The sequence below is a fragment of the Antedon mediterranea genome, chromosome 1 (genome assembly GCF_964355755.1).
Source record: "Antedon mediterranea chromosome 1, ecAntMedi1.1, whole genome shotgun sequence".
NCBI lineage: Eukaryota > Metazoa > Echinodermata > Crinoidea > Comatulida > Antedonidae > Antedon > Antedon mediterranea.
In genome coordinates, this window is record NC_092670.1 from 4186293 (window position 1) to 4213340 (window position 27048).

The window sequence follows — 27048 nt, forward strand, 5'->3', positions numbered from 1 at the left end:
ATTTTCCTCCTGAATATGTTATTAACTTGAACTAAAAATCGGGTAAAAAAAATTATTTACCTGAAAAAAACTAAAATTTAAAGCGAAGTCAATTATAAACAGACATCGGGTTTTGGTTAAACTTAGCAGTTTATTTGGTCTTTTTAGTCGCGTGCAACACGACTCTACAGCTCTATATGTCGGCGGTTGGTCGGTCGGTCGGTTGGTCGGTCGGTCGGTTGGTCGGTAAACACTAACTTGAGCACGCGACTGCAGCCATATACTATATGGCCTTGTTATAAGTGAAACCATTTAACTTCATTAAAACCAAAATGGCCTATTCAATTATTGTTCAATAGGACAATTAATAGGCCTACCTTAATTGCAACAACTTCTATAGTTCACATGGCATTCCAATAACGATCGGGTCCTATATGGTTAATAATTTTTAATTTGGGTTTTTTTTTTTTGGTGGTGGTGGGGGTGTGGGCGGGTTCTAATGTTGTTGCGACTTCATATTCTCGCAGGAACACGTAAACGTAACTTTAACGCTATTTCCCAACATGCCACGTGCTACAAGGGTCAGAATAAGGCTCAATAGGCTATAATATGCACCCTGTTTCCATTATCAATGTTATTGTGGGAAGAAACTACCATTCGGTCTCCAATCAAATCAAATAGATCTATACATACTGCAGTCGTTATTTTCACTGATACACAATATTCACGACATACCTAAAATACAATCCGACCACTACTGCAAATACTGAGTTAAGACATAAGCCTAGGCTTATGTTTACTTTTACTGCTTTATTACTTGTAATTTGATTAGGTAACTGTAAAAATAGTTTTCCATCGCAAATTTTGATACAAAGGCATAACAATTGGTTCAAAGTGTAGCATGCAGTTTATAACTATACTAAAATCTACGATTGTTTTATTGATTGTATTAAGAAAGCCTGTAGGCTACATATTGAGCATACGGATGACCTACTGACTAACGTTAATAAACGTTCAATTTACATTATAATTATATACTATATAGACAATAAGGATAACAATAATTGAAAATACATTGTACCTAATTATTAGTAGTAATAGTAATAATAATAGATATAGTATGTAACTTAATGCTTAAGAAACAAATGCATCTGCAATTGTTGTTTGAAGTTCGCGGATAAACTTCTTTTTCTCTGACGTAATGTGCATGTGACCGCCTTGCACTATGACCTTTTTAAAACGATGATTGGGATCAATTTCTTGAGACCAATCGTCCAATGAGCTAAGCGGAATAAAACGATCTAACTTGGCACCAAATACGGTCATACCACATTGAAGTTTTGTCTTGTGAGTGTTTCTGTAATGCTGGCAAATTTTAAAGCCAACATAAAAGCAAGGAATAAGACGTTTCATTAACTCAGTGTTGTGCAAAACAGCATCATCAACAAACGAAAGCTTTTGTGATTGTTCGTTGCTTATTGGAATGTTATTTTTGATGTTCTGTTCAATTTGCTTTAATAAAAGTGGGCCCTTTGAAAGTTCTATTGTATTGGGATAGTCGAGTGTGGGTGCATACCAGGAACTGACGATCACGTGAGCAGGATGCAAACCCTTATGTTGTAGAAGATGGGCAACCTCAAAGGCAATGAGTCCACCAATACTATGTCCAAACAATACGAATCTACCGGGTAAAAGCCGTGGCACTAGGTTATCACTTAACTTGCGCACGATGTCTTCAAGATTTTGAAGAGGTTTCTCAGTATGACGTCCTTCCCATCCGGGCAGTTTTGCCATGATCAACTGCACATTATATTTACTTAATTGTCCTTGCCACCATGCATATACAGATGGGCCTCCTCCATTAGGCGGAAAACAAATCAGCTGGATTTTAGGAGAAGTAACTGTTTCATCCATTAGATACCACAACTTCCAGGAGGTATCCTCTTCTTGTTCTTGTTCATTGTTTTCTTTGCCTTCAGGTCTATTTTTGGCTAATATCTTTTTATAGACGGATATTGTCAAGTCTTGAATCGTCATGTTTTCATCTATCAATTCCATCGAAGGAAATGGAATGAAAAACATTCTCTGAATATCTCCGCTCAGCTCCGTCGCGATCAAAGAATCTACTCCAAGGGAAGATGCTGAAGAATTCGGTGAAATATCACCTGTTAGGCCAATGCGATTGGAGATGAAAGAACAGAGCTTCTGAAGGATGAACAGCTTAGTTTCTTCTGGATTTGTATTATGTAGATCACACCACAGTGAACTCATTGATCTTTCAGAAGAGAATCCCATTGTAATTGATCCTACTTCTTCATTGCTGTGTTCTTTCATAATACCTCTGTACTCTGTGATGAAATCATTAACTTGAATATTCCCACTTATACCGATTTCAGATACACAACTGCTAAGCATTACGTCAAGTCCATGCATTACATCCTTGGCCGTCAAACTTTCCATTCCCTTTCTTTCCCAATATTCGATCAGACCTTCTCGTGCTGCAAAACCAGTGTCTCCAATCACTCCTGGACAAATGACGGTTGCAGGTAAACCTTGACTTCTACGATAATGGCCAAGAGAAGAAAGATATGTATTGGCTGCACAATAACTTGCCTGACCAATGTTTCCTGCCATTTGAACCACAGAAGATACCATTACAAAGTATTTCAGTTGGACACTACTTGTAATTGATATCTGATGCAGAAGAAGAGCACCCCATGATTTTACAGCCATTACGTTCTTCCAACTCTCTGGTGTCATATTTGCAATCAGTCTATCGTCATACTGCGCAGCACAATGAAATATTCCTGTTAGCGGCTTCGACGAATCTTTCAAAATAGATTCAAATGCATGTTCAACGTCTGCTCTTTGTGTGATGTCTGTTTTGATGTGTGTTATTGTCGATCCATGACTTCTTAAACTTGCCAACTTTTTCTCAGTTTCGGAATCTGGTGAAGACCTACTTAAGATGACAACATTTCCAGCTCCATTATCCACCAACCATTCTACAAGACAAATGCCAAATCCTGTCGTGCCTCCAGTAACAATATACGAATTGTTCATACTAAATTTAGTCTCATTCCCAGAAAAATCATAATTTACAGGAACGGATTCATTAATATCAACAGAAAAGATAACTTCATCAAAAGAAAAATTAGCATGGCTTTTCCATTCATTCAACGGGATAATTCGTGAACTGACTTGTTGTAAAAGGTGCATGGCTGATGGCTTCTCACAGATATTCATTAACTTTTTTAAGTGAGACCCCACTTGGTGAAATCCACCAAGCATTGGTAATTCGTAGCTGGTAAGTACAACTCTTACATTTACTGGAAGACCGAGGTTTCCTGTAGATGAATCATCTTCTTTCGATTTTAGCATTTCAATTGTAGCAAATGGTGTCAATCTCTCTTTAATTCCTCCATCGCGCTGTAATAGTTCACTTATGTACGATTTACGTCCAATTACACAGCCAACACTATGTGTATTCAAAACAGTCATTGCATCTTCATCTTCAACAAATCTTAGCAAATTAGTATTATTAGTATTAGTATTATTATCTGCATATCCTTGAGGAAAGTGTTTAGTGATAACCACAGTACTATGACCTAGCTCTACTGCCATGTGTGCAACGGCTAAGCATTTCTTGTCGTCGAAAGAACTCAAGCAAACAACCGTCGTACCATTTGGTTTCATTTCACAAATCGTGATATATGGAATAAAATAGGATGAGACAATATTAATTACTTGTGCAGGCGGAAGGTTGGTGTCAAGCTCAACTAGTTCATTAGCACTGCATTGCAACGTGGGTGTCATTTCACTTGAAGGACAGACACCGATGACTACAGATGATTGTTTTAAATGTCCACAAAACAGCACAGCGGTTTGTACGTCTTTAGTCGAACTACGAGTTTCAGATTGAAGTAGTCGGAATGATTCAACATGTACAGTTGTCAATTCGGAACATGTGGTATCTTCTCCTTTCTTTTCACTGTATTTTGTCAATGACAATCTTCCTGATTGAAGGCTTTCAGGCACGTTAAACTTCCACACATCTGTAGACTTTGTGTGAGAAAAAGTATAACTATCAGAAATACATAGACGAAACGCATATGCGTTGAAATTAGTTGCTTTGGCTCGTAATGCAATAATTTGCTCATAGTTATCACTTCCCCAGATGTACTTCATCAACCAATCTGACGCGGTTGTATTGGTGACATCCGATGAAATGTCTAAGATCGACAGGTCAAAATCCAAATGTTCTTGAATTACACATATTCCAAACCCGTAAGCAGATGCCTGATATGGATCAACTATGTCATCTTGTGTGACACTAAACCCATCTCTTGTAATGAGCCACACCTTTGTATTCACGTTTTTCAGGTTAGATATAACTTTGAAGTAACTGATGCACATCTCTGCAATGTCGGATTGCTGCTCCAAAAAAGTATCTCTGGAAATTGGACGTAGGCTCTCGCAGTTTCCGGGTTTAATTGTGATTATACAATTCAACGGCTGTTCATTACGTAACTGATCTGTCTCTACATCTCCTCCGGTGTAAACTTGCGATTGAAATCCCACTGAATTCAATGTGTTCTGAATCTGTAAAGACAATTCCGAGTCATTCCCTGCTATCAATACAAAGCCATCTGTATCGAATGATTGCTTTTCCACATCTATAGGTACCCATTTCTTCGTCCACAGCTTCATTGTGTTAGATTCACGACCATTAACAGATCCAAATCGAATTTTGGAACATTTACCAATGACTTCAAATGTGTCTGCATTCGCAACAGTCACGTCTGAATACATATCATCTCCATCGTCACTTATTTTGAAATGAAGATAAACATTTTCTGGAAACGTACATTTTTTAAAGCAAAGCCTTTCAATTGATCTTGGTACACGACCTTGCGGCTTCATGGTGGGATTTAGAATCTTACCTCGCAGTCGTTCAAGTCCTGCCATGCCTTGCAATATACCATCGAGGAATGCGGGATGGACGTAGAACCTGCTGGACTGTGCAGCTACAGTTTCAGGAGCTCGGAGATATATAAGTGCTTCGGCAGCCGTTTTATTGTGATTTACCTTTTCAACGCACATAAAACTTTTACCAAGATTGAATCCTACTTGATGTTTGAAGACATAAAATGCAGATTTGTCGAGTTCAAATAGGCATCTCTCTTTAATGTCAGTTACATGGAGGGACTGCTCAGTTAGTAGGTGTAAATCCTGTCTTGGGTCGTTTTGGTAGCCGTTATTAATTAACGTCATTTCCGTATGCTTGGTCCAGTTATTTTCTGTTTTGTTGCTGAGTGAACAAAATCGGAAAGCTGCTGTATCACGAGCAGTCATTTCGGTTGTTGTTTCTATATCCGTGTTCTTATCAGAAACAAACATAAAACGGTCAAAGCGGACGTCTTTTATAATTACGTGATAAGATTCAGAAAACAGGCTATGATGTGCCGCAAATGCTGTCTCTATAAATCCAGCAGCAGGAAAAACTACACTACCCTGAACAACGTGATCGGCAATCCATGGTTCCTCATTTGATCCAATACTTGCTTTCCAAACCTGAACCCCGTTTTTGGAAAAGTTTGCCGAGGTATCTGGTTTTCCTAAAAGAGGATGAAAAGCATTTGGATACCGCATCACTTCGTTCCTTGATGGAGTTGCTGCTGAACACTCGATTCGTTGCCATGGGTACAAAGGTAGAGATTCTACTTCACAGTTAAAATCTTGAAACTTTGGGGTCATATCAACTGGGTAACCACTTACAAACATTTCTGCTAACGAAATGTTAAAATTTAGAGAATCGTTGGTAGTAGTGCTTACATCACGTGGTCTTTTAAGGGAATGCGTAACAAAGTGGATAGTTGGCTCACTCGGCGTAGAAGCTATGATGTCCTTAATTGCTGGTGACAATGCAGGATGGGCGCCTATTTCAACAAAGCTATTATATCTGTCTTTAAGTATAGTATTTACTGCATCTTTAAACCTCACCTGTCGGCGAATATTACCCCACCAGTAATCAGGAGTATTAGCCTCTTGTAACGTTAGATAACGATTAGTAACAGTCGACAGCATTGGAATTAACGGCCTAGACAGCTTACCTAAAGACTTTTTCTTTGTAAGAAAACTCGTCTTCTTGAAAAATTCTTTCTTAAGAACTTCTTGTTGACGACTATGAAATGCATTGTTAACCTTGAGTATTTTTGTCTGTATACCATCTTCCTTCAATCGGATTGAAAAATCATTTATTAACTCGGTTTTTCCTGACAGAACAATTTGTGTAGGGCTGTTAATAGCGGCTATGTCTAGATATGTGATATCGGTAGTCGTTTTCAGCTTATTTTTAACTACCTCCACATCATGAAGAACTGCTACCATCGTTCCTGAACCACTTGTTTTTCTGAGAAGACGTCCTCGTTTATATATTATTTTAACTGCCGTTTCAATGGTGATAAGTCCGGCTGCGTATGCTGCTGCTACTTCGCCCACACTATGACCGATTATGGCACTCGGAGTTACTCCATAATGCTTGTACAGTTCGACCAATCCGATCTGAACGCTACAAATACAGACTTGAGAAATTTCTGTCAAAGGAAATAATATTGCGTTTGAAAGACACCTAAAATATAGATTTAGTCACAAATGAAATAAGTTAACAAAGGCGTATTAGGAAGTGTACTTGCAATACCAAGTAGTATCCGGTACAAAATGGTACAGTATAATCCCTTCTTTGAGACGGCTCTTTTTAAGGGGACAGTTTCACGTCAAACGAGAGGTAATAATTATGTCTCTGTAAATAAAGTTGAAATGAATAAATAAATGATTAATAAAGGTAATCTAACCTGTGTTGCTGTTTATTCTGTTTTGGTCTGTTTCCTCTGACAACATCTGAATAAGTGACCATCTTCCTCCACATTTCCAAAGATAACCGTCTATCAACTATGAATTAAACAGAAATGTATCGTAATAAATTTAGCTTAAAGACACACTTGCCTGAAATTTTTCCCGTTTGGTAAAAATAATGCATATCACTTTAAAAGCATTAAACCAGGTCGTTGCTGGTCTTAAATGTACGTTCAATGTTAAGTATGGTATAATGAGAAAAAAATGCACTATTTAAGTAGCTCGCTTCGTATGTTCTCTCGTAGTTAGGCATAGCTTTTTTTAGCTTTCTTTTATTTGTGTTCCCTTTACGATCGATCGAAAGTGGGTGCATCACAGAAGCAATATGAAAATATTAATCCATTCTCGATGAATTCTGGTATTTATAGCGGGTCACTTAAATTATTAGAACCGGCTTATTTTTAAGGTAAAGTGTTTTAAAATATAGTTTAAATGTTTCTGTATTTGCAAAAAGTATCAAATCTCCGGCCAACCAACATGCAAACCGCCCTAACCATACGGATACTATTTCCAGACCAAATATACTTTGTAGGCCGACAACAAAAACTAAAGACCCAAACTTGTTGTTGACATTCTTTGGATATACCTTTACTAATAGATTCGAACCCTATAGAATAAGAATATTATTAATAATAATACCTGTATGACTTTAAAGAAGATAGGCTGTGTATTCATCAAGTCTCTTGCCATGCCCCACCACTGAGTACCCATTCCAGAGAAAACAAAAACAGTTCTGATGACAGAATTACCTTCTTGTACCTTGCCTTCAATTACAGTATCTACTCTGCTTCCTTGCACTTTCTGTTGCAGTATGCTGCGAAATTCATTTCTAGACTTAGCTAAAAAAACTGCTCTCTCTGCATGATTGTGGCTCCTTAAACTTGCAGTGTATAACACATTTTTAAAAGCACTATCATTAAAATCAAATGACAGAAACTTTTTCCAGTCAACATATCTTTGTTCAAGAGCTTTGGGTGAATTAGCCGAAATCATTAACAGGTTATATGATTCCAATGAATCAGTTTGCTTAGTGCATTGTTGGTCTGACGGTGCGGCCTCAAACACAACATGTGCGTTAGCACCACCGAAGCCAAATGAGCTGCACCCTGCAAGAAGATTTGATCCAGAAGGCCAAGGAATGCTTGTTGAAGGGACTCTTAAATTCAGATCTTCAAAATTAATATTAGGGTTACCGCGATTGAAATGCACAACACCCGGAATTTCTCGATGATATAATGACAATGCTGTCTTGATAACACCTGCTATTCCAGCAGCACCCTCTGCGTGTCCTACATTTGATTTTATGGAACCGATATACAGAGGTGGCATATCATCTGACCGTTTTTTACTCATGACTTCACCAATAGCATTCGCTTCTGTTTTGTCGCCTACCTTTGTACCAGTTCCATGTGCTTCGATATAAGCAATATCACATGGGTCGACTTTTGCAGCTGTGCAAGCTCTATACACAAGATCAATCTGGGCATCAAAACTTGGGTTTGCAATACCTGGAGTTCGTCCATCATTTGTAAGACTTCCTCCTCGTATCACTGCATAAATTCGATCTCTATCTGCTATTGCTGTTTTGAGTGGTTTAAGGATTACTGATCCCACACCTTCACTTCGACTGTAACCATCAGCTGACTCGTCGAAACTTTTACATTGACCATCAGGAGACAGCATACCAGCTTGACAAAACCCAATAGTGACAGAGGGTGTAAGTATGATATTGACTCCTCCGGCAATCGCTGTGCTGCAGACACCGGTTCTGAGAGCATCACAGGCCAGTTGTACGGCATAGAGAGATGACGAACATGCTGTGTCGATGGAAAAACTTGGCCCTCTTAAATCAAACTCGTACGAAATACGATTTGAGATCATGCAAGAGTTGGTTCCTGAATTTGTGTATTGACTGATGTTGCTCAATGGTAAGCCAGTAAGAGCAAAATACTCATTAGCCGTTACTCCCATATACACACCAGTGTTAGAGCCACGAAATGTCGAAGCAGGAATACCAGCATCTTCAATCGATTCCCAGACAACCTCAAGAAGAATTCGTATTTGTGGATCCATATGCTCAGCTTCAACTAAAAAAATATAAAAATTAATGACTATCAATGAGATCTTCGTGTAGGTAATGTGGTAGAGGAATTTATTCTAGTTTTGGGGGGTAATGGGTATAAAAAATTTGATGAGAAGGGTTTAAAATACATTTTAACCGGACATTACCGGACGAGTTCACAAAATTACTTTGTAAATTCACGGTCATTTAAGTTGATATTTGATACGAAAATTAAATTCATAACAGAGCCCTAAAATAATGTATTTGCTTTCAAGTTTTAAATTTTCTTTGAGGTTCGATGTATCGGATGAGACGAATAAATAATTCATTATCCTTTTCCTCATTTAAAACTAGACTTATGACTTTTCTCCAAACTATGTAATCCTTTTCCAGACTTTAAATTGTAAAATATTAGATCTAAGTATATATATTTATTATTTTTGCTTAATTTAACATATCAGTTATTTACTATAGGCCTATTCCAAATTTTCTTCAGATTGGTAATTCTCATTCTCAATTTATTTTATTTATAGGCTTTTGTGTTTTTTTATTTTACTGTTATTGTGTATTGTATCTGTTGTGTGTCCCAAATAATCAGCAATTGCTGGATGGATCACCCTCATTAAATATGGTTGAAATAAAATAAATAATGACATAATCTAGCAGCATTACCCTTCCGAACACTAAATATAAATCAACCTGGCCACTAAGAATACTGAAACTTGTGTTATTAGTATGCCTAGTTTTGCGGTCTCATTAAAAAGGTCGTCCTATACAGCTACAGAGACCTCGAAAATAGAGACCACATCCCTGGCACCTAAAAAATAGAGACCACACCCCCGGCACCTCGAAAATAGAGCCACAGACCCGGGATCTGTTTTCGAGAAATCTAGAAAACAGAGACCGGAACAAAAGTGTATTAATATCACGTTATATAATAATGGGAGTCTCTGTTTTCGAGAAGAGAACATCGTTTTTCCATAACTATTTAGTCAGTTACTTTTGGGATTTGTTAATTAGTTAGAGATTTAGTGATTTTCTAATATAAATTTAAGTCATTGTTATTGTTGTGCCATGCGTGATACATTTTAGGAAAAGAGTACAATGGAAGTGCAGAATAGCTCAAAATAAGCAAATTTAAGGTCATAGCCACTGGATTAAAATATCAAGCAAATGAATAACAAAGATATAGCTATAGTAGTCCGGGTTGAACAATTCAGGTTACACTAAGTATATAATAGAATAAATACAGCATGAGATTATATTGCCATAAGCTGCAACCAGATATTTTTAGGGGGTGGGGGAAAGATAGCTAGGACTATTAAATTAAGACTATTAAATGCTCAAAGCTCAAATTAAGTTAAATACAATTCATAAGAATGTACTTAACTCTGCTACGCCATACTTAAATGTAACTTTAAGAAAGTTTGTGATAGATTTTAGTAAGACTCAGTTGGTAACAAATGGTTGCTCAATATTTCAGGGATTTTAGCACCGTCATTGCAGTGATATAATTAGTGGTTGCTCTACGGTTTTATTTAGTCTCAACATTATTTACAGGTCTCAAGAAGAGCTAGGCCCTACAGGCTATAATAGTGAGGGCGTGTTGCGCAGTGTGTTGGACGTTTGACTACTGATCGTGAGATCGAAGTTCGAATCCAACTCTCGCTGCATTGCTTGTATGTACTTATGTTTGCCTCTCTTAACCCAGGTGTATAAATGGGTACCCGGTTAGATCAAGACACATCTTTGCGCTAATTACTAGCTGTATTATGGGAGTATCTTTCCATACGTGGTTGATAAAAAAAATGGCCGGGGTAATGTTTTCATGAAATTAGGCGCCATATAAATCCAGGATATCACTTTATTACTAGGTACTTTGGTACCGTCTGTGTTTAGTACATACACATAATAACTATCTTAACTTTAATATTGCAGTTTGGAAATTTTGTTAATGTAAACTACGCCACTGCCATTAAACAATAAGCAAAGCAGAAATCTGACATCGAATTTCAAAAGCCAGTTTTCTCGAAACACAAGTGCCTTAGCTTTAGTTTTTAGGGACGTCCATCTTTATTTCATAACAACTACAGGTAAAATCAGTATTGATAAATTGATAAACAAAGATCTATACTATTTCTACTTTTTATATAAAAATTACAAATTAAATTTCCACTTAAATTTGGAGAAAAAAAAACAAAGAATTAATAATGTTTAACATTAGTCTATTTATTATCAGATTATTAATTTATTCATTAAATAAAAAGTGTACATTCAAACATAACATGAAATAGAATCGGTTCGAAGAACAGTATAATGAATAACAAACTATAGGTCTACACAAAACCATTAAAACAGAAAATAATTTGATATGTGGATACTAATCAGCAATTTATACAAGTACTGTAAATATATTCGAAATAATTACTTACCTGGCGACATTTTGAAGAATTGTCGGTCAAACTTAAATGGATCTTGCTTCAGGTAACCACCACGTTTGGTGTACAATTTACCTTTCTTCTTATCACCAGGATAAAAGAAAGATGATTTGTCAAATCGCTCAGCCGGATGAGATGTTGTACAGTCTCTCATCTCCTTCAACATACTCCACATCTCTCGTGGACCTGCCACACCATCGCCGTACCTACACCCAATTCCTACAATAGCAATCTTATCATCATCGCTTAAAGAGTCACCGCTGACGCCGGAACGGTATATATTTTGTTGGCTCATGTTTATAGCTTAGTATTATTATAAAAATACAAAATAATCAAATGTAGTTTTTACAAATACGTATCATTATTGGTTAGAACAGTAAATATAAAATAAAAAGCAGCAGAATGTATTTTTGTACTTTGCTTATTCTATTCAATAATTCATATACAATATTTATATTATTAAAAACAAACATGAATACTACAGGGATACAAAAAATTAAAAGCAACATAATTATAAGAACATCAAAATCAATACTATAAACATTACTTTATACTGGTTCCAATAATTATTTAAAATATGCAATAAAAACTGGCTAAAAATATAAAGCCTTTACCTAGTGTTTCAGTTACAAACTTACCATGTCTGCGACATTGTCCTTCTGGGATAATTCTAGTAAATACCATACAAACTTAACGATAAGCTACTTTTATTCAGTTTGCAAGCTTAAAGTTTGAGATGATGTCATAGAAAACCATGACGTGACCAACTAGAGAATACAAGACACTGAATACGTCACAAATAAAATTCGAAAAGAAAATCAATAAAATGTCTAAGCTTACTCATGGTGTTAAAGGTACTATTGTTGTATGATCACTGTATTGAATATTAAAACACTTAGGGAATTTGGGAAATAAAAAAGAAAGAAACCAATCACTCACAATCATTAACAAATACCAGTACCACACCCGAACGAACGCGAACTAATTAAAATAATAAAAAATGACTAGCATTTTTTTTCTTCTGTTTTAAATTGATTTTACTGGCATTTCTTTGCACAAGCTAATTTGGATTTTTTTATGTACTTTTTCATATATTTTTCTTTCTTAACTATCAATACTGTTCATTTGCTCAATTTCTTTGTCAAATTAATTTTAATGTTACATTTGTGGTTTTTTCCTTTTACTATAATTAATGGCATCGAGACTGAATATGAATGTCTGTCGAAATTAAAGAACCCATATTTACCCGTTTAACCTTATATATAAATTCGTTAAATCTATTATTCTCAAAGATATTTATTGTAAACTTTCAATTTGCTACACTAAAAAAAGGAGCGTTGATGAGGCTCACATTGTTACATTATATTTACGGTACTCTTATTTAGACAGGCCTAACACATTTGTTAGAAGTTTCTTTGTTGACTTTTCTTCTGCATGTAACACTATTCAAACACATATTTTAATCGATAAGATGCTATTTGGGGTAAATCTAGCTATTGTTTATGGTCTTCATTTTTTAACCGATAGGTATCAACCACAAATTAAATTTCAAGGTGCTTTTGTTGTTTTTTGTTGTTAGTGGGCATGGCATTCCTTTCTATTGTCATAATTTATTGTCACGTAAGTCGGTAGCCTAAATTCAATAACTGTCTTACCTGTTTAATCCACTCATCTTAGTATTGAAATTTTATTAATCGGCCTTGACAATCTTACAATAACTTAAGAAATCTAATAGTGTTAAGTCACGTTCATTGGTAATTGTTTAGTTTCATCAAAAGAAAAGGTAGCCTAGATATTTCTTTGTCGGTAAATCCACACATTCTCCCTAATACCCTTATTTCATCACAATTTAACGGGTTTAACAATAACATTTTATTACGGTCGCTGACGTACTTTCGTAGATTATACTTTCACCTATTTTCCCTGTGTAAGATTTTAGGAATAGAATTTTATTTTTCTTTTTAAAAAATAATCAAACATATAATAGTATAAAATAGAAGATGGTCTCAACATTTAGTTCTGTGATAGAATTTATATTAATGCTAACACATTGGTCGCGTTAACTTCGAAACCGCGATAGTCGCGTCAAAATTACGGTTCAGATTGACGCTTGACGCGTGTCGCCTGGCGCGTGGATTGCTCACTCTGCATCGACAATGCGTCGATAATGTATGTATTGCATCAACAAGTATGTTTTCGTTCACATTTAAAAATAAATGTTGACGCCATTATTGAAACATAGATTTTCAAAGGGCCATGGGCCATGGGTTTATAAGAACTTGTAATGGCTGGCGGTCACTTAATTTAGTTGCGGCCGTTAGATAGTGGCACGATCGGGCTTTCTTAACCCGAAAATCAATGAATTATTGGTTAACGTACACGTACCTTTGGTTAACATCACAGTATAATACACAATTTCTATGTTCAACGCCCGTAGTATTTTAGTATTGCCAATAACATTCAGGATGTTCAAGTACTGAAACCTGGTTCGAACCATCCAGAGGTAGGCCTACGTCTTCCCGTTAAGAAACGAAGCATACTGTATAAGGCCTACACCATGTTTTGTTGATTGAATTTACTTGGTGATTTTTTTGTTTACTTTAGACTGATTTTACTATGGCTGTTTGTTTAGCTCTTGAAACTGATTTGTTTGCTATGGCTATTTTGTGAATGTTTAGCCTTATTTGCTTAAATACCTTGATGTGGTTATTTTGTTATACTGTTTTAGACTGTTTAAAAATTACTGTCTTTGCTATGGTAATTTTGTTTAATGTATGCCTTATTTATTTGCTTTATACTGCTTTAGAACAATATTGGCTTTGATTGGTGTACGGATCGCATGAACACACTCCATAGATGCATCACCTGTGATTGACGTCACGCTACACAAAATGTGTGACGTAACGTAGTCACTATTTAAACACAATGCCATTGTCACAGATATAAAGATGCGGATTGCTAATTGCTTTACAGCTGAGAAATAAAAAAAAAACTATTTAAATTTAAAACTGGTTTTAATCTTTACAATACAAGGAATACAATATGTACATACTTAGCAACATTACCAAACATTATCTGAAACCTTTTCACCAGTCAAGTTAAAAATGTAATAGAAAACGTGTATTCATGTGAGTCAATTAAAGTCAACGTCAGAATGCTAAAACTACAACTCTGCTAAAATGGATGTCATGAAAATGGTAAGCATATAATCTTATATATAACATTAATTATTATATGTATATATAATTTAATCAATATTTTAAAAAATATCATTTCATACCATATATATTTAAAATATTATTTTTTTTAAATGTTCATTAAACAATATAGTGATTGATTGCATCTTATACTGAAATTACACGATTGTCAGAAATTAATAAAAAATGATTGTTTACGGTACCACATAAGAGAAAAAACAAACTTCACTAACATGGAATACCCTTCAATCCCGCGCACCCTCATACTTTAAATCAAACATGTCCAGAGTAATAATTTGCAGCGATAAGTATATATATGATAGCCTGCATTGTTCTATAATAATAATTGTTTTACTTGGGGTGGGTTGAGGCGGGCAGTTTACACCTCACTCACATATTCATAAAATAGTGATCAAACTTCAACTTACAGGTAAGTCTCGTTTAATCTTCCTATTTTATTTCATATACGTTCGCTGTAAACTGAGATGTTTAAAGCCAACTCTGGAAACATGTTTGAACTGTAAACCAAATAATTGACGGAAATGTTAGTTTCAATAAAACAACTTTATTTACAATTCCGAATAACTAAAACTAACATTTGTTTGTCTTTCCACAAAATTAAAAGCTATAAAAAGTTATGCCATGTTGATTTATACTATTATTTATTACTGTTACAATTACATTATAATTCCCAGAATACCAATAGAAATCATAATAACTTCTAGATAATGATAATTCCTGTCTATTTTGTTTGGCACATTGTATATTTAAACATCAATAAAATCAGTGTTCATATTTCTTGTTTTATTTGAGCTAAATAAAGTTAAGTCTAATCTAGAAAGTATTATGAGTCTATACCTCAACCGTTTCCCTCCAAATATAACTATAATTTATACAATATATTTTATAGTTATTTAACTTAATTATTAAAGTTTAGTAAGAACAAAATATTAGTAAACGGACACCATAATCAGTACCTTATTCTAACATTTAAAAAAATATGATATTAATACAAAAGTGTGCTGTTAACTATAAACTGAATGGTAGTACTTAAAGTGTTACTTTTGTATTTTAATAGTTAGGCAACGTAAACCTGTTTGTACGTTGGAGGGAATTTGGAGAATTCTAAAAATCAAATGCGTCTTTTAACACACTCTGCATTTCATTGAAGAATTTCTTTTTAGCTGATGTAATATGCATATGACCTCCAGGAACGATTATCTTTTTAAAAGGTTGATTAGATTCAATTTCAAGACACCATGCGTCCAAAGAGGAAATTGGAATAAACCTATCCGACTTTGCACCAATTATCGTCATGCCACATTGAAGTTTTTCCTTGTGAGTATTACTGTACATTTGGCAAATCCTGAAGCCCACGTGGAAACATGGAATGAGGCGTCGCATCAATTCATTGTTGCCCAAGACATCATCATCAACAAACGAAAGCTTTAATGATTGCTTGTCCACCACTCGAATATTGTTCTTGATATCTTGTTCCATTTGTCGTAATAGTTTAGGAGCATTTTCAAGTTCTGTCGCGTTAGGATAGTTTAGTGTAGGCGCATACCAAGAGCTGATTACTAAATGAGCCGGGCGGATGTTTCTTTCCATCAACCGATGGGCAACTTCGAAAGCAAGGAGTCCACCGAGACTGTGACCAAATAAAACAAATTTACCGGAAATGAGCCTAGGAGCAAGATTTTCTGTTAAATGACTTATCATTTCTTCGATTGTCTGAAGTGGCTTCTCGTGTTGGCGCCCTTCCCATCCGGGAAGTTTTGCCATAATTACCTGAACGTTGTATTTATCGAAGTTGTTTTGCCACCAAGCGTATGTAGACGGACCACCTCCATTTGGTGGAAAACAAATGAGTTGGATATCAGGGGTAACTCTTTCATCTATAACATACCAGGCCTTCCATGATGTGTCATCTTCCTCTTCATCATTATTTCCATCGTCTACAATCTGTTTTTCTGCTAATACATTCTTGTATATTGAGGCAGATATAGCTAGTAATGTAATATTAGCATTCATTAACTCCATTGGTGGTACAAATACATTAAATGTACTTTGGATAAACCCACTGAATTCAGTTGTCATAAGAGAATCTACACCAATCGAGGATGGCGATACATCTGGTGAAATGTCACCAGTTATACCAAGACGTTCTGAGATAAAACCACACAGTTTATTTAGAACAAATGACTTGGCCACTTCCGGAGAATATTGAGTAATATCATTTTGTCCACTGTCTCCTACTTGCAGTTTTATATTTTCTATATCAAATTCTTTCAGTATAGAAAAACGCCCACTGGGAATGGTAATGTGTTCTTTGGCAAATATTTTATTCTCTCTGATAAAATCTCTTTCTCTAAAATTTCCACTTAATCCCATTTCCTTAACTCCACTTCTTAGAAGTATGCCAAGACCATTTAGTAAGTGCATTGGAGGCAAACCTTCAACACCTCTTCTATCCCAGAAGTCTACGAGGCCCGCCCTTGCAGCATATCCATCGCTTTTGATTACTCCAGGACAAAAAACAGTTGCAGGTAGACACTTGCTTCTACGGAAAAATCCGAGAGAAGATAGAAAGGTATTGGCTGCACAGTAACTTGCCTGACCCGAATTTCCTATCAGTTGAACAATAGACGAGATCATAACAAAATATTTCAAATCAGTATTGAACTTTACGGACATCTGATGTAACAGAAGAGCACCCCATGATTTAGCAGCCATTACTTTCTTCCATACTTCAGGTGTAATATCATTTAACAGTCTATCATCATACTGTGCAGCGCAATGGAAAATTCCAGAGAGCTGATAGGACATATCACTTGAAATCCGTTTGAAAGCCAGTTCTACATCGGAGCTGCTTGTGATATCAGTTTTAATATGAACAATTGCTGTCCCAGACTTGTTCAGATAATCCAACCGTTCTCTTTCTTCAGCATCTGGTTCTGACCGACTAAGGATATACACACAACCTGCTCCTTTGGCAGATAGCCATTCAACTAGACATAATCCAAATCCTTTAGTACCGCCAGTCACAAGGTATGATTCTTCGTTTTTGAACACAATTTCTCCTTTTAAAAAGTCATATGAAGTTGAGACAGGTGAATTTCCAACAGCAACCGTAACGTTACTAAATGAAACATCATTCATGACTGCAATGTTTTCCAGTGGAATTACTTTTGGAATCACATCCTCTTTCAATTGATTGATCATAGAGGAAGGTTTTTCAAATAATCCAACTAACTCATCAAGGACAGGTCTCATTTTCTGAAGTTCGAGTTTTGAAGAAAACGCGTAGGAAACCTTTTCAACAACTGCATGTTTGGGCAATCCACGTAGCTTAGAATTAGTATCAGTAGATGACTCGGTGTCAATAATAGAAATGATAGAAAAGGGCTTTAGTTTCTCTTTCATATTACACAACTGGAACAATTCTGTAACTACTGATTCACAGCCAACTACGATACCCACGCTCTGTGAGTTTAAGGAGTACATGACATCTTTAATGTCTAAAACAGTTGCTCTATATTCATCATGTAGATGAACTCCGTTGTTTATTGATAGATCTTTAACAGCTACAATAACATTATGTTTCAGTTCTGCAGCAATATGTGCCATTGAAAGTCCAATCTTGTCCTTATTTGAAGACAGACAAACTATTGTTGTGCTTTCTTTACAGGATCTAAAGTTACGAATTACACCGAATGGTATTATGTATCTTGATACGATATTGACTATCTCGTCTGCGTTGAGGCTGCTCGTCACTTCAACGACGTCATCTTGGTGACATCTTATTGTTGATCTTAGTTCCTCCTCTTCACAGAAGCCAATAAATGAAGTATTCTTATCAGATTGGCCACAGAAAAAAACAACACTTTTATCTTCGTCAGAAGTATTATTCTCCTTCGTTGTCATTAAATGGAAAGCCGCCACATGTATATCAACATTATCTGTACAGTTTATAACGTGATCGCGTATGTCTTTAGTAAGAAACACTTTCCCATTCTGCAAACTTTTCCCAATATCGAATTTCCAAATAGAAGATGCTACTTTTAAAGGGAACTCATCAGGTTTACTTATAGCAAGTCTAAGTGAAAACGCATCGTATGGCCGATCTAATTTTGACTTACGTAAAGCAACTATGTTGTCACATGGATCTGTCTTCCAAATATAGTCGGTCAACCATTTCGATGCAGCTTGATTATCAAGATTTGAAGGTAGATCTACAATGAATACTTTCATAGTAGGATCTTCTTGCATGACACAAAGTGCAAATCCGTAAGCAGAGGATTGTGTTGGATCAACTACATCGTCGTGGTTTGCAGGAAAAGCATCGCGTGTTACAAGCCACATGTTTGGTCTTTGTTCTTTCTTACGAGAATATTTATTATATTGGTCTAAGCATGATGTTGCAATATGTGCTTGTTGGTTAAGTAAATCTGTCTTAGATATTGTTGTGAGGTCTTTGTCACCAGCTTTAAAAAGCAAAATAATATTCTTCTGTTCGTCTGTATCTGAATTGAAATCTGAACCTTTGGCGATTGTCATTGCCGATATTCCTTCTTGTTTAAGCAACTTACTTAGGTGTTTCGTAAGATCACTATCGTCTCCCATCAAGATATTCTGACTTTTCTCATTATAAGATGATTCACCAGGGTATACTTGTATCCATTGTTTTTCCCAGAGCCGCAGATTCTGTTGTTCGTTTGTGGCAGCAACTGAGCCAAAACTAATTTGTTCAAATTTACCAAGTACAGCATATGATTCTGCATCTGCTATAGAAATATTTATTTTAAGATCATGTGTATCACTATACGCATCCGATAGCTTATAGTGAAGAACCACATTAGTTGGAAATGTGACGTGGCTTAAGTTGACGTTTTTTACACCTCTTGGGGCACGCACAATAGGTTTTTCTGTTGGATTTAATACCTTTCCTTGTAGGCCAACAAGACCACCGACGGCCTGTAATATCCCATCAATGATGGCTGGATGCGTGTTGAAACGAGAAGACTGTGCGACAACCGTGTCGGGTGCGTGAATATATAGAAGTGCCTCATCAACCATTCGACTGTACTTTACCTTTTCGATGCACATGAAACTGTTACCAAGACTAAAGCCATGTTTTGTCATAATGTCATAAAAACCAGATTTATCCAATTCCCCAAGACACCTTCCTTTTATCTCAAAAATTGGAAGAAACGATTGTTTCTCTTCTGAATTGTTTTTTGTTTGTTTTAGATGCATAGTTGAATGTGTCATCCATTTGTTTTCTTTTGTGTTGAAAGATCGTAATGCGAATGTTGCTTGTCCATTCAATTCCATCTCAGTCGTTGTTTCTAGTATTGTGTCAGCTTCAGAAACAAAAAGAAACCTGTCAAAGCGAAGATCCGACATCACTACTGGGCGAGAATCTGTAAACAACTCACGATGAGCAGCAATGGCTGTCTCTATAAAGCCAGCAGCTGGAAGTACGACACTTCCTTGGAGAATATGATCGGCAATCCACGGTTCTTTGTGAGTTCCAATGTTTGATTTCCAAACTCGAAGTTTCTTGTTTTCGTGATAGTTTGCGGATGATTCTGACTCCCCTAATAGAGGATGACAATGATGTGGATATCTCATATTTATATCAGCTGCTTCAGTTGCTGCCGAACATGTAATTCGTTGCCATGGATACAGAGGTAAAGACTCTACTTCGACCTTAAACCCTTGAAAATACGGTGACAAATCGACTTTGTAGCCACTTACGAATAATTGTGCTATTGACATATTAAAACTCAGAATATCGTTGGCAGAGTTACTAACATCACGGGGTCTTTTGAGAGAATGAGTAATGAACTGAATAGTTGGTTTGTTCGGTGTAGAAGCTATGGTATCTTTAATTGCCGGTGCCAATGCAGGATGGGCACCTATTTCAAGAAAACTGTTGTATCCATCCTTGAGTACAGCATCCACTGCGTCTTTGAATCTCACTTTATGGCGAATATTATTCCACCAGTACTCGGAGCTATTTGCTTCTTGCAGCGTAAGATACCGGTTTGTGACGGTTGACATCATTGGGAAAAGAGGTCTGTGACAGTTAGACGACGATGACTTACGTTTCTTTAGAAAGCGTGTTTCTTTAAAGAATTCTTTTTTAAGAATTTCCTGTTGACGGCTGTGGAAGGCGTTATTTACCTTTAGTTCTCTTGCTTGTATACCATCTTGTTTAAGTTTTGAAGTGAGCTTGTTGATAGATAGTGTTGTACCAGAAACCACTATCTGAGAAGGACTATTAAGAGCAGCTACGTCCAAATCCGTGGATTTTAGTTGATCTTGTATATCATCAACATCATGAAGAATTGCTGCCATTGTTCCTGACCCACTAGTTTTTACAAGAAGATGACCTCTTGTAAAAATTATTCTAACAGCAGTTGACATAGATATGAGTCCGGCTGCGTATGCTGCTGCTACTTCGCCCACACTATGACCGATTATGGCACTCGGAGTTACTCCATAATGCTTGTACAGTTCGACTAATCCGATCTGAACGCTACAAATGCAAGTTTGGGAAATTTCTGTGAAAATATAATATTTTTTATGTAATTAACAATAATAATAATTATGTTATAAAACGGAATAAAAACATAAAATAATATAAATATTTGCTTTATTGCTTCTTTGTGTCTTTTCTATTGTGTATTACAATTAATCAGAGACTAAATAAAAAGAATTATTATTTTTTATTATCAACGAACAGAATTAATGCAATGAAATAAAAAAGTTGTTTAACTTTTAAGGTTTGGAGTAATTCCGGGTCAACTAGAGGTTCATATTCCCATCATTTTTTCACCATATTCATTCAACCCAAACCACCGGCCATTATATATGTATACTCCAAATAGACCAACAACATTAAAAAGAAAAAGTTGATTATGTGTAATCGTTAAAACAAGTAACTTACCCGTATTGTTGATTCTGTCTTTGTCATTTTCTTCTGACAGCATTTGTACAAGTGACCATGTTGCACCGTATTTACCAAGTATTACGTCTATTTTCTACATTAGCAATAACAAATTTCTTATATTCAATATATTTATTTTGGGAATTTTAATCATTTTGACTAAATATTTTAACAAATCATCAATTTTAAACGGACATCTATACTATCACTCGTGCTTTATCCTTAAAACCTACATGGACATCAACTAAACGTTTCTTATATAAAAAAATTAACTAACAAATAGAAATTAACAGCCTGAATGAATTGTACGGTAACCAGTAAAAGTGTAAATGTATTTATAAAAAACATACAATTTTTTACGAGAGAAGATGTATGTTAAGGTTTTTAGTGACAGTCTCTTTACTAAGGTAGGAAGTTTTACATCAAAATGGAACCATATACTTACCTTTATAACACTGTTGAATATCAGCTGAGTGTTCATTAACTGCCTAGCCATGCCCCACCATTGAGTGCCCATACCAGAAAATACAAACACTATTCTGATGAATGTATTTCCCTCTGGTGCCTTTCCTTCAAACGTCATATTAGAGTTTGAATTTCCTTTCACTCTATCACGAAGAAGTTTTACCAACTCATTTCTAGATTTTGCCAGCAATGCCAACCTGTCTGAATGACGATGGGATCGTACATTTGCTGTATAAAGTGCATTTATGAATGCATCAGATCTCATTTCAAGGTCTTCCACAAGAAAATCCACCCAGTTGGAACATCTCTCATCAAGCGCTTCTTTCGAAGATGCCGATAATAATAACGTGTGGTATTCACCGTCATTACCATTCATGTTATCAATTCTGTTTGGTAAACTGTTAAATGGTTTTAATGGTGCGGCTTCAAAAACGACATGCGCGTTAGCCCCACCGAATCCAAACGAGCTGCAACCTGCGAGAAATTTTGAACCAGTCGGCCAGGGAATGCTTGTTGGTGGAACTTTCAGTTTCAGATCCTTGAAATTGATGTTTGGATTACCGCGTTTGAAATGCACAACACCCGGAATTTCTCGATGATATAATGACAATGCTGTCTTAATAACACCTGCTATTCCAGCAGCACCCTCTGCGTGTCCTACATTTGATTTTATGGAACCAATATACAGAGGTGGCATGTCATCTGAACGTTTTTTACTCATGGCTTCACCAATAGCATTCGCTTCTGTTTTGTCGCCTACCTTAGTACCAGTTCCATGTGCTTCGATATAAGCAATATCACATGGGTCAACTTTTGCAGCTGTACAAGCTCTATACACAAGATCAATCTGGGCATCAAAACTTGGGTTTGCAATACCTGGAGTTCGTCCATCATTTGTAAGAGCTCCTCCTCGTATCACTGCATAAATTCGATCTCCATCTTCTACGGCACGTTTGAGTGGCTTGAGTATCACCGAACCCACCCCTTCACTTCTACTGTAACCATTAGCGGATTCATCAAAACTTCTGCATTGTCCATCGGGAGAGAGCATACCAGCTTGACAAAATCCAATTGTAACCAATGGTGTAAGTATGATATTGACTCCACCGGCGATCGCTGTATCACAGACCCCTCCTTTCAGGGCATCACAAGCAACTTTCACGGCATAAAGAGAGGATGAGCACGCAGTATCGATGGAAAAACTTGGCCCTCTTAAATCAAACTCGTACGAAATTCGATTTGAAATCATGCAAGAGTTGGTTCCTGAATTTGTATATTGACCAATGTTGCTTTGAGGAAATCCAGTAAGGTGGAGATACTCATTGGCTGTTACTCCCATATACACACCGGTGTTTGAGCCTCGGAGTGATGATGCCGAAATACCAGCATCTTCAATCGATTCCCATACAACCTCAAGAAGAATTCGAATTTGAGGATCCATATGCTCGGCCTCTTCTACAAAAAGATAATTAATTCTTCTATAAACATTTGGGTGTGAAATATTGACATTTTAAATTAGTATATTTTTTTGGAATCTGGGTAGTTATTTTCTTCTGAAGGACGATAGTAAAAAAAAATGAAGAATACATGTTTCGTTGTATATATTCCGTATAGTGTTTCTTTAGAATGTATCTGTAGAAGATCATTTACTATGTATCACATTGAATTTAATTCAATAAATTAAACATTAGATCAGAATTTACAGTAAATCTTACATAACATTTAGAGCAATATATTTTCTTTAATAAATTTAAGTCGTAACATTATTACTATGCTACGCTTGATTATTTTTCAAAAAATGTTATTGTTTCAACTTTATAATACTTGTGTTACTGTACTTCTACGCAAGGAAATTAATTTATATAAATTATGATTAAAATGAATTTACCTGGAGACATCTTAAAGAACTGTCGGTCAAACATCATAGGATTCTGTTCCAAGTATCCTCCTGCTTTGGTATAAAGTTTTCCCTTTTGCTTTTCACCAGGGAAAAAGTATGTGGATTTATCAAAACGTTGAGGAGGCGGTGGACCAGTACAATCCCGTTCCTCCATAAGCATTTCCCACATCTGGCGTGGGCCTGCAACTCCATCGCCGTACCTGCATCCAATTCCTACTATGGCTATCTTGTTTTCATCGTCAAGAGAATCGTCCACTGTTACTTGTGGTTTTATAGAACGGTAGAGGTTCCGTATACTCATGATTAACACTTACTGAAAAATATAAAATTATAATTAACGAATACGTTGTTGTTTGAAGGTTTGCATGGCGAAATAAAATATTGATATAAAGTTTGCGGTACACCACGTATATTAGTTCTGAAAAGAACTGTTGAGTTTCTCGACGTTTCGATCAATATGCTTTGATCGTCCTCCGGAATGAGAATACAAGAAGTCCAGAAGTCAAATCACAAATAAAATAATAGAATGTACAATGATTCAAGAAAAATATGAAATGGGGTCTTAAGAAACCAGGAGGTGTAATAGAGACCCTAGATTACTTTAACAAAATAATATAAAAATTGGTTAACAAAATAATAGTATTTAAAAAAAATAATGAGGGGAGAAGACCAAAACATAGACAAGCTAATTATTTACAAACAAAATAAAGGAACAGATAAAAAATATTAATTTATTAACGAACAAACAAAGATTTGTGTTTTACATAAATGTACAGTAGTAGTTTAATATATAATATGCATTATTCAAATTTCGTATCGAGGCAGAAGAAAAAAAAGAAAACTTACCGGTGTGTGTATACATCTGACACTACAGTTCAACACTGATTTGCCTCATTATAAAGAAGATACTAGGATGTTATACAACCTTCTGTTTACTTTCCACCAATCACAGAATGGCATGATAATTTCGAAAAAGTCACTGTCACTGTGAATACGTCATGCAATGTGTTCTTAAGACTTATAAACATAGTCACACTTCAGCATTGTAAGTAGTTTAATCCTCAACTAACGTCAATAGAAATCAATAAGTGAAGTATGGTAATAAAATTTTATTTTGTAATTTGTTTGATATTTTAGCAATAAAACATGTTACTATTTTCTTACTTTTTCAACAATGAATAGAGCATGCATCTAATTATGGCAATATAGTAATAAGATATAGTTAATTAATTAATCTATATCGAATTTTAAAAATTTATAATATCGGAGAAAATCCAATTTCCAGTAATCATGGGTTTTACAGCCGGACACGTTTTCAAAGAAAATTAGCAATTAACCTGATTGTTGGTAATCCTTCCTTGACTCGAGTAGTATATACAGTATAATCAATTATACTGAAACCGGAATATCATTATTAAATCCGTATTAATAATGATTAACAAAAATAGAAATTTTCAGTTAATGAAAATGTTGTTAATGTCATCAAATTTATTTATAGTGTTATGGAGTTTTTTAAGTCAAAAAGAGAGATTTGTAGTAACTAAATTTATGACAATTTATTAACATTTTTAAAACTGTTTCATAAAGTTTTGAATTTCCTACAATAGTATAATTGATACATACTATAATAATAATAATAATATTTATTGATGAATATCTGCAGACTAACTAGAGAAACAATAGAAACTTATTCAATGATTGGAATAATATAATACTTTGAATATAACTTATTCCATTCGTCTACATGTTGACAATGTGAGTGAGATGAGATAGTGATTTTAAAGATGTATTGTCTCTTGAAACACAACAAATGAAGGTCAAAATATTCTAAATTTAAATTGGCCATATCAAAGTAATATTAAAGTTAAAAATTCGAGCCAAAAACAACATGTTTACGTAAACAACAGGTCAATTAATTTGATTACATTTCGTCTGGAAAATTGTCGCTAGCGAAAGTAAACAAAGATTTCAAACGACGAGTATGCATTTTGCATGATGCTAATTAGGATTGTTTACAACTCGTCACGGTTGGGAAGGTGTTTTCACACAGATCGCGAGGAAGTTTTATGATTTTTATGATTATTCATACAGAGTAGCCAAACAAGCGCGTTGCATTATAAGATTATGTTTTGATCGAAACTTTGACTGGAAATCAAAGTTATTTTTTGAAAAAAAAAACGTCTGTATTTCAGTTAAATGATTTTTTTCGACTAATTTTTGATGAAAGTTTTTTTTTGTCTTGTGTGAGTTCATCTCACGTTTATTTAAATTCTCATTGGTGAATATATTATATACATATAAGTACATTTGTGACAATTAAAAGTGTTTAAAGTAGTAAAATACAGGTATATTTACATAATAAGATGCTTGAATTCAGTATTAACCATATTTGTTTTCATTAAAATTTTAGATACGATGTTAATTAAAATGTAAAAATGAAAAATGGCGGTAAAATGCATGATTAAAATTTTCTTGTTAAACTATCTTATTTGTGATCTTATTTGTGTTCGAGTAGAGAGGCTATAAACTCAGGGGAGGAAAATGTAGTATCCTCCCTTTTCACCAAGATAAAAAGGATGAAATGAAAAAAGAGGAATGCAAAAGTTTGAAAGTTAAATATTTAGAATGATAGCATGCAATGATATATTTAATGAAAACTGTAAGGTTAGAGTCCATACACTGTGCAAGTCCAAGATGCGATTTTGGCTCTGTGCGTATGTGAGACGCTTCATACCCGATGTCACCTTGGTACAACTACTACTTACAATTTGTATTTACGATATAAAATATTGCAAATATAGAAAAATATATATATTGGACAAATACAAATACATGCAGATAACATTGACATGTATACAATATAAATATTGCAAATATAGAAAAAAATATATATATTAAAAAATAAATACCAATAATTACAGATTTCATATAAGTTATTAAAATTGTCTAAAAATATAATCAAGGGTTAAATAAAAAAGGGCTACACATTTATATTAAAACTTATACAGCATATGTCACACTAACATAAAATACAATTGTAAAACGTAGGGATAGAGATCTCCAGCACATATATATTTTAATTATTCAATAGGTCTGTCTTTACTATTTTTCCATTTCTGATCAGCAGTATAAAA

General features: G+C 35.1%; 2 protein-coding genes across 2 annotated transcripts; both read right to left on the reverse strand.

Moving 5' to 3' along the window:
• Positions 1-790: 790 nt before the first annotated feature.
• Positions 791-11689, reverse strand: LOC140051382 (phenolphthiocerol/phthiocerol polyketide synthase subunit C-like). The gene is made up of 4 exons (XM_072096583.1): positions 11389-11689; positions 7534-8981; positions 6834-6930; positions 791-6575 (listed from the first exon to the last, which is right to left on the reverse strand). Exons 1-4 carry the CDS (start codon positions 11687-11689, stop codon positions 1114-1116), a joined length of 7308 nt encoding a protein of 2435 aa, XP_071952684.1. The 3' UTR covers positions 791-1113.
• A 4027-nt stretch (positions 11690-15716) lies between these two features.
• LOC140051390 (mycocerosic acid synthase-like polyketide synthase) lies at positions 15717-24215 on the reverse strand. Its single transcript, XM_072096594.1, has 4 exons — positions 23903-24215; positions 21995-23469; positions 21550-21643; positions 15717-21163 (listed from the first exon to the last, which is right to left on the reverse strand). The coding sequence occupies exons 1-4, from the start codon at positions 24213-24215 to the stop codon at positions 15717-15719; spliced, it is 7329 nt and encodes a 2442-aa protein (XP_071952695.1).
• Positions 24216-27048: the final 2833 nt, after the last annotated feature.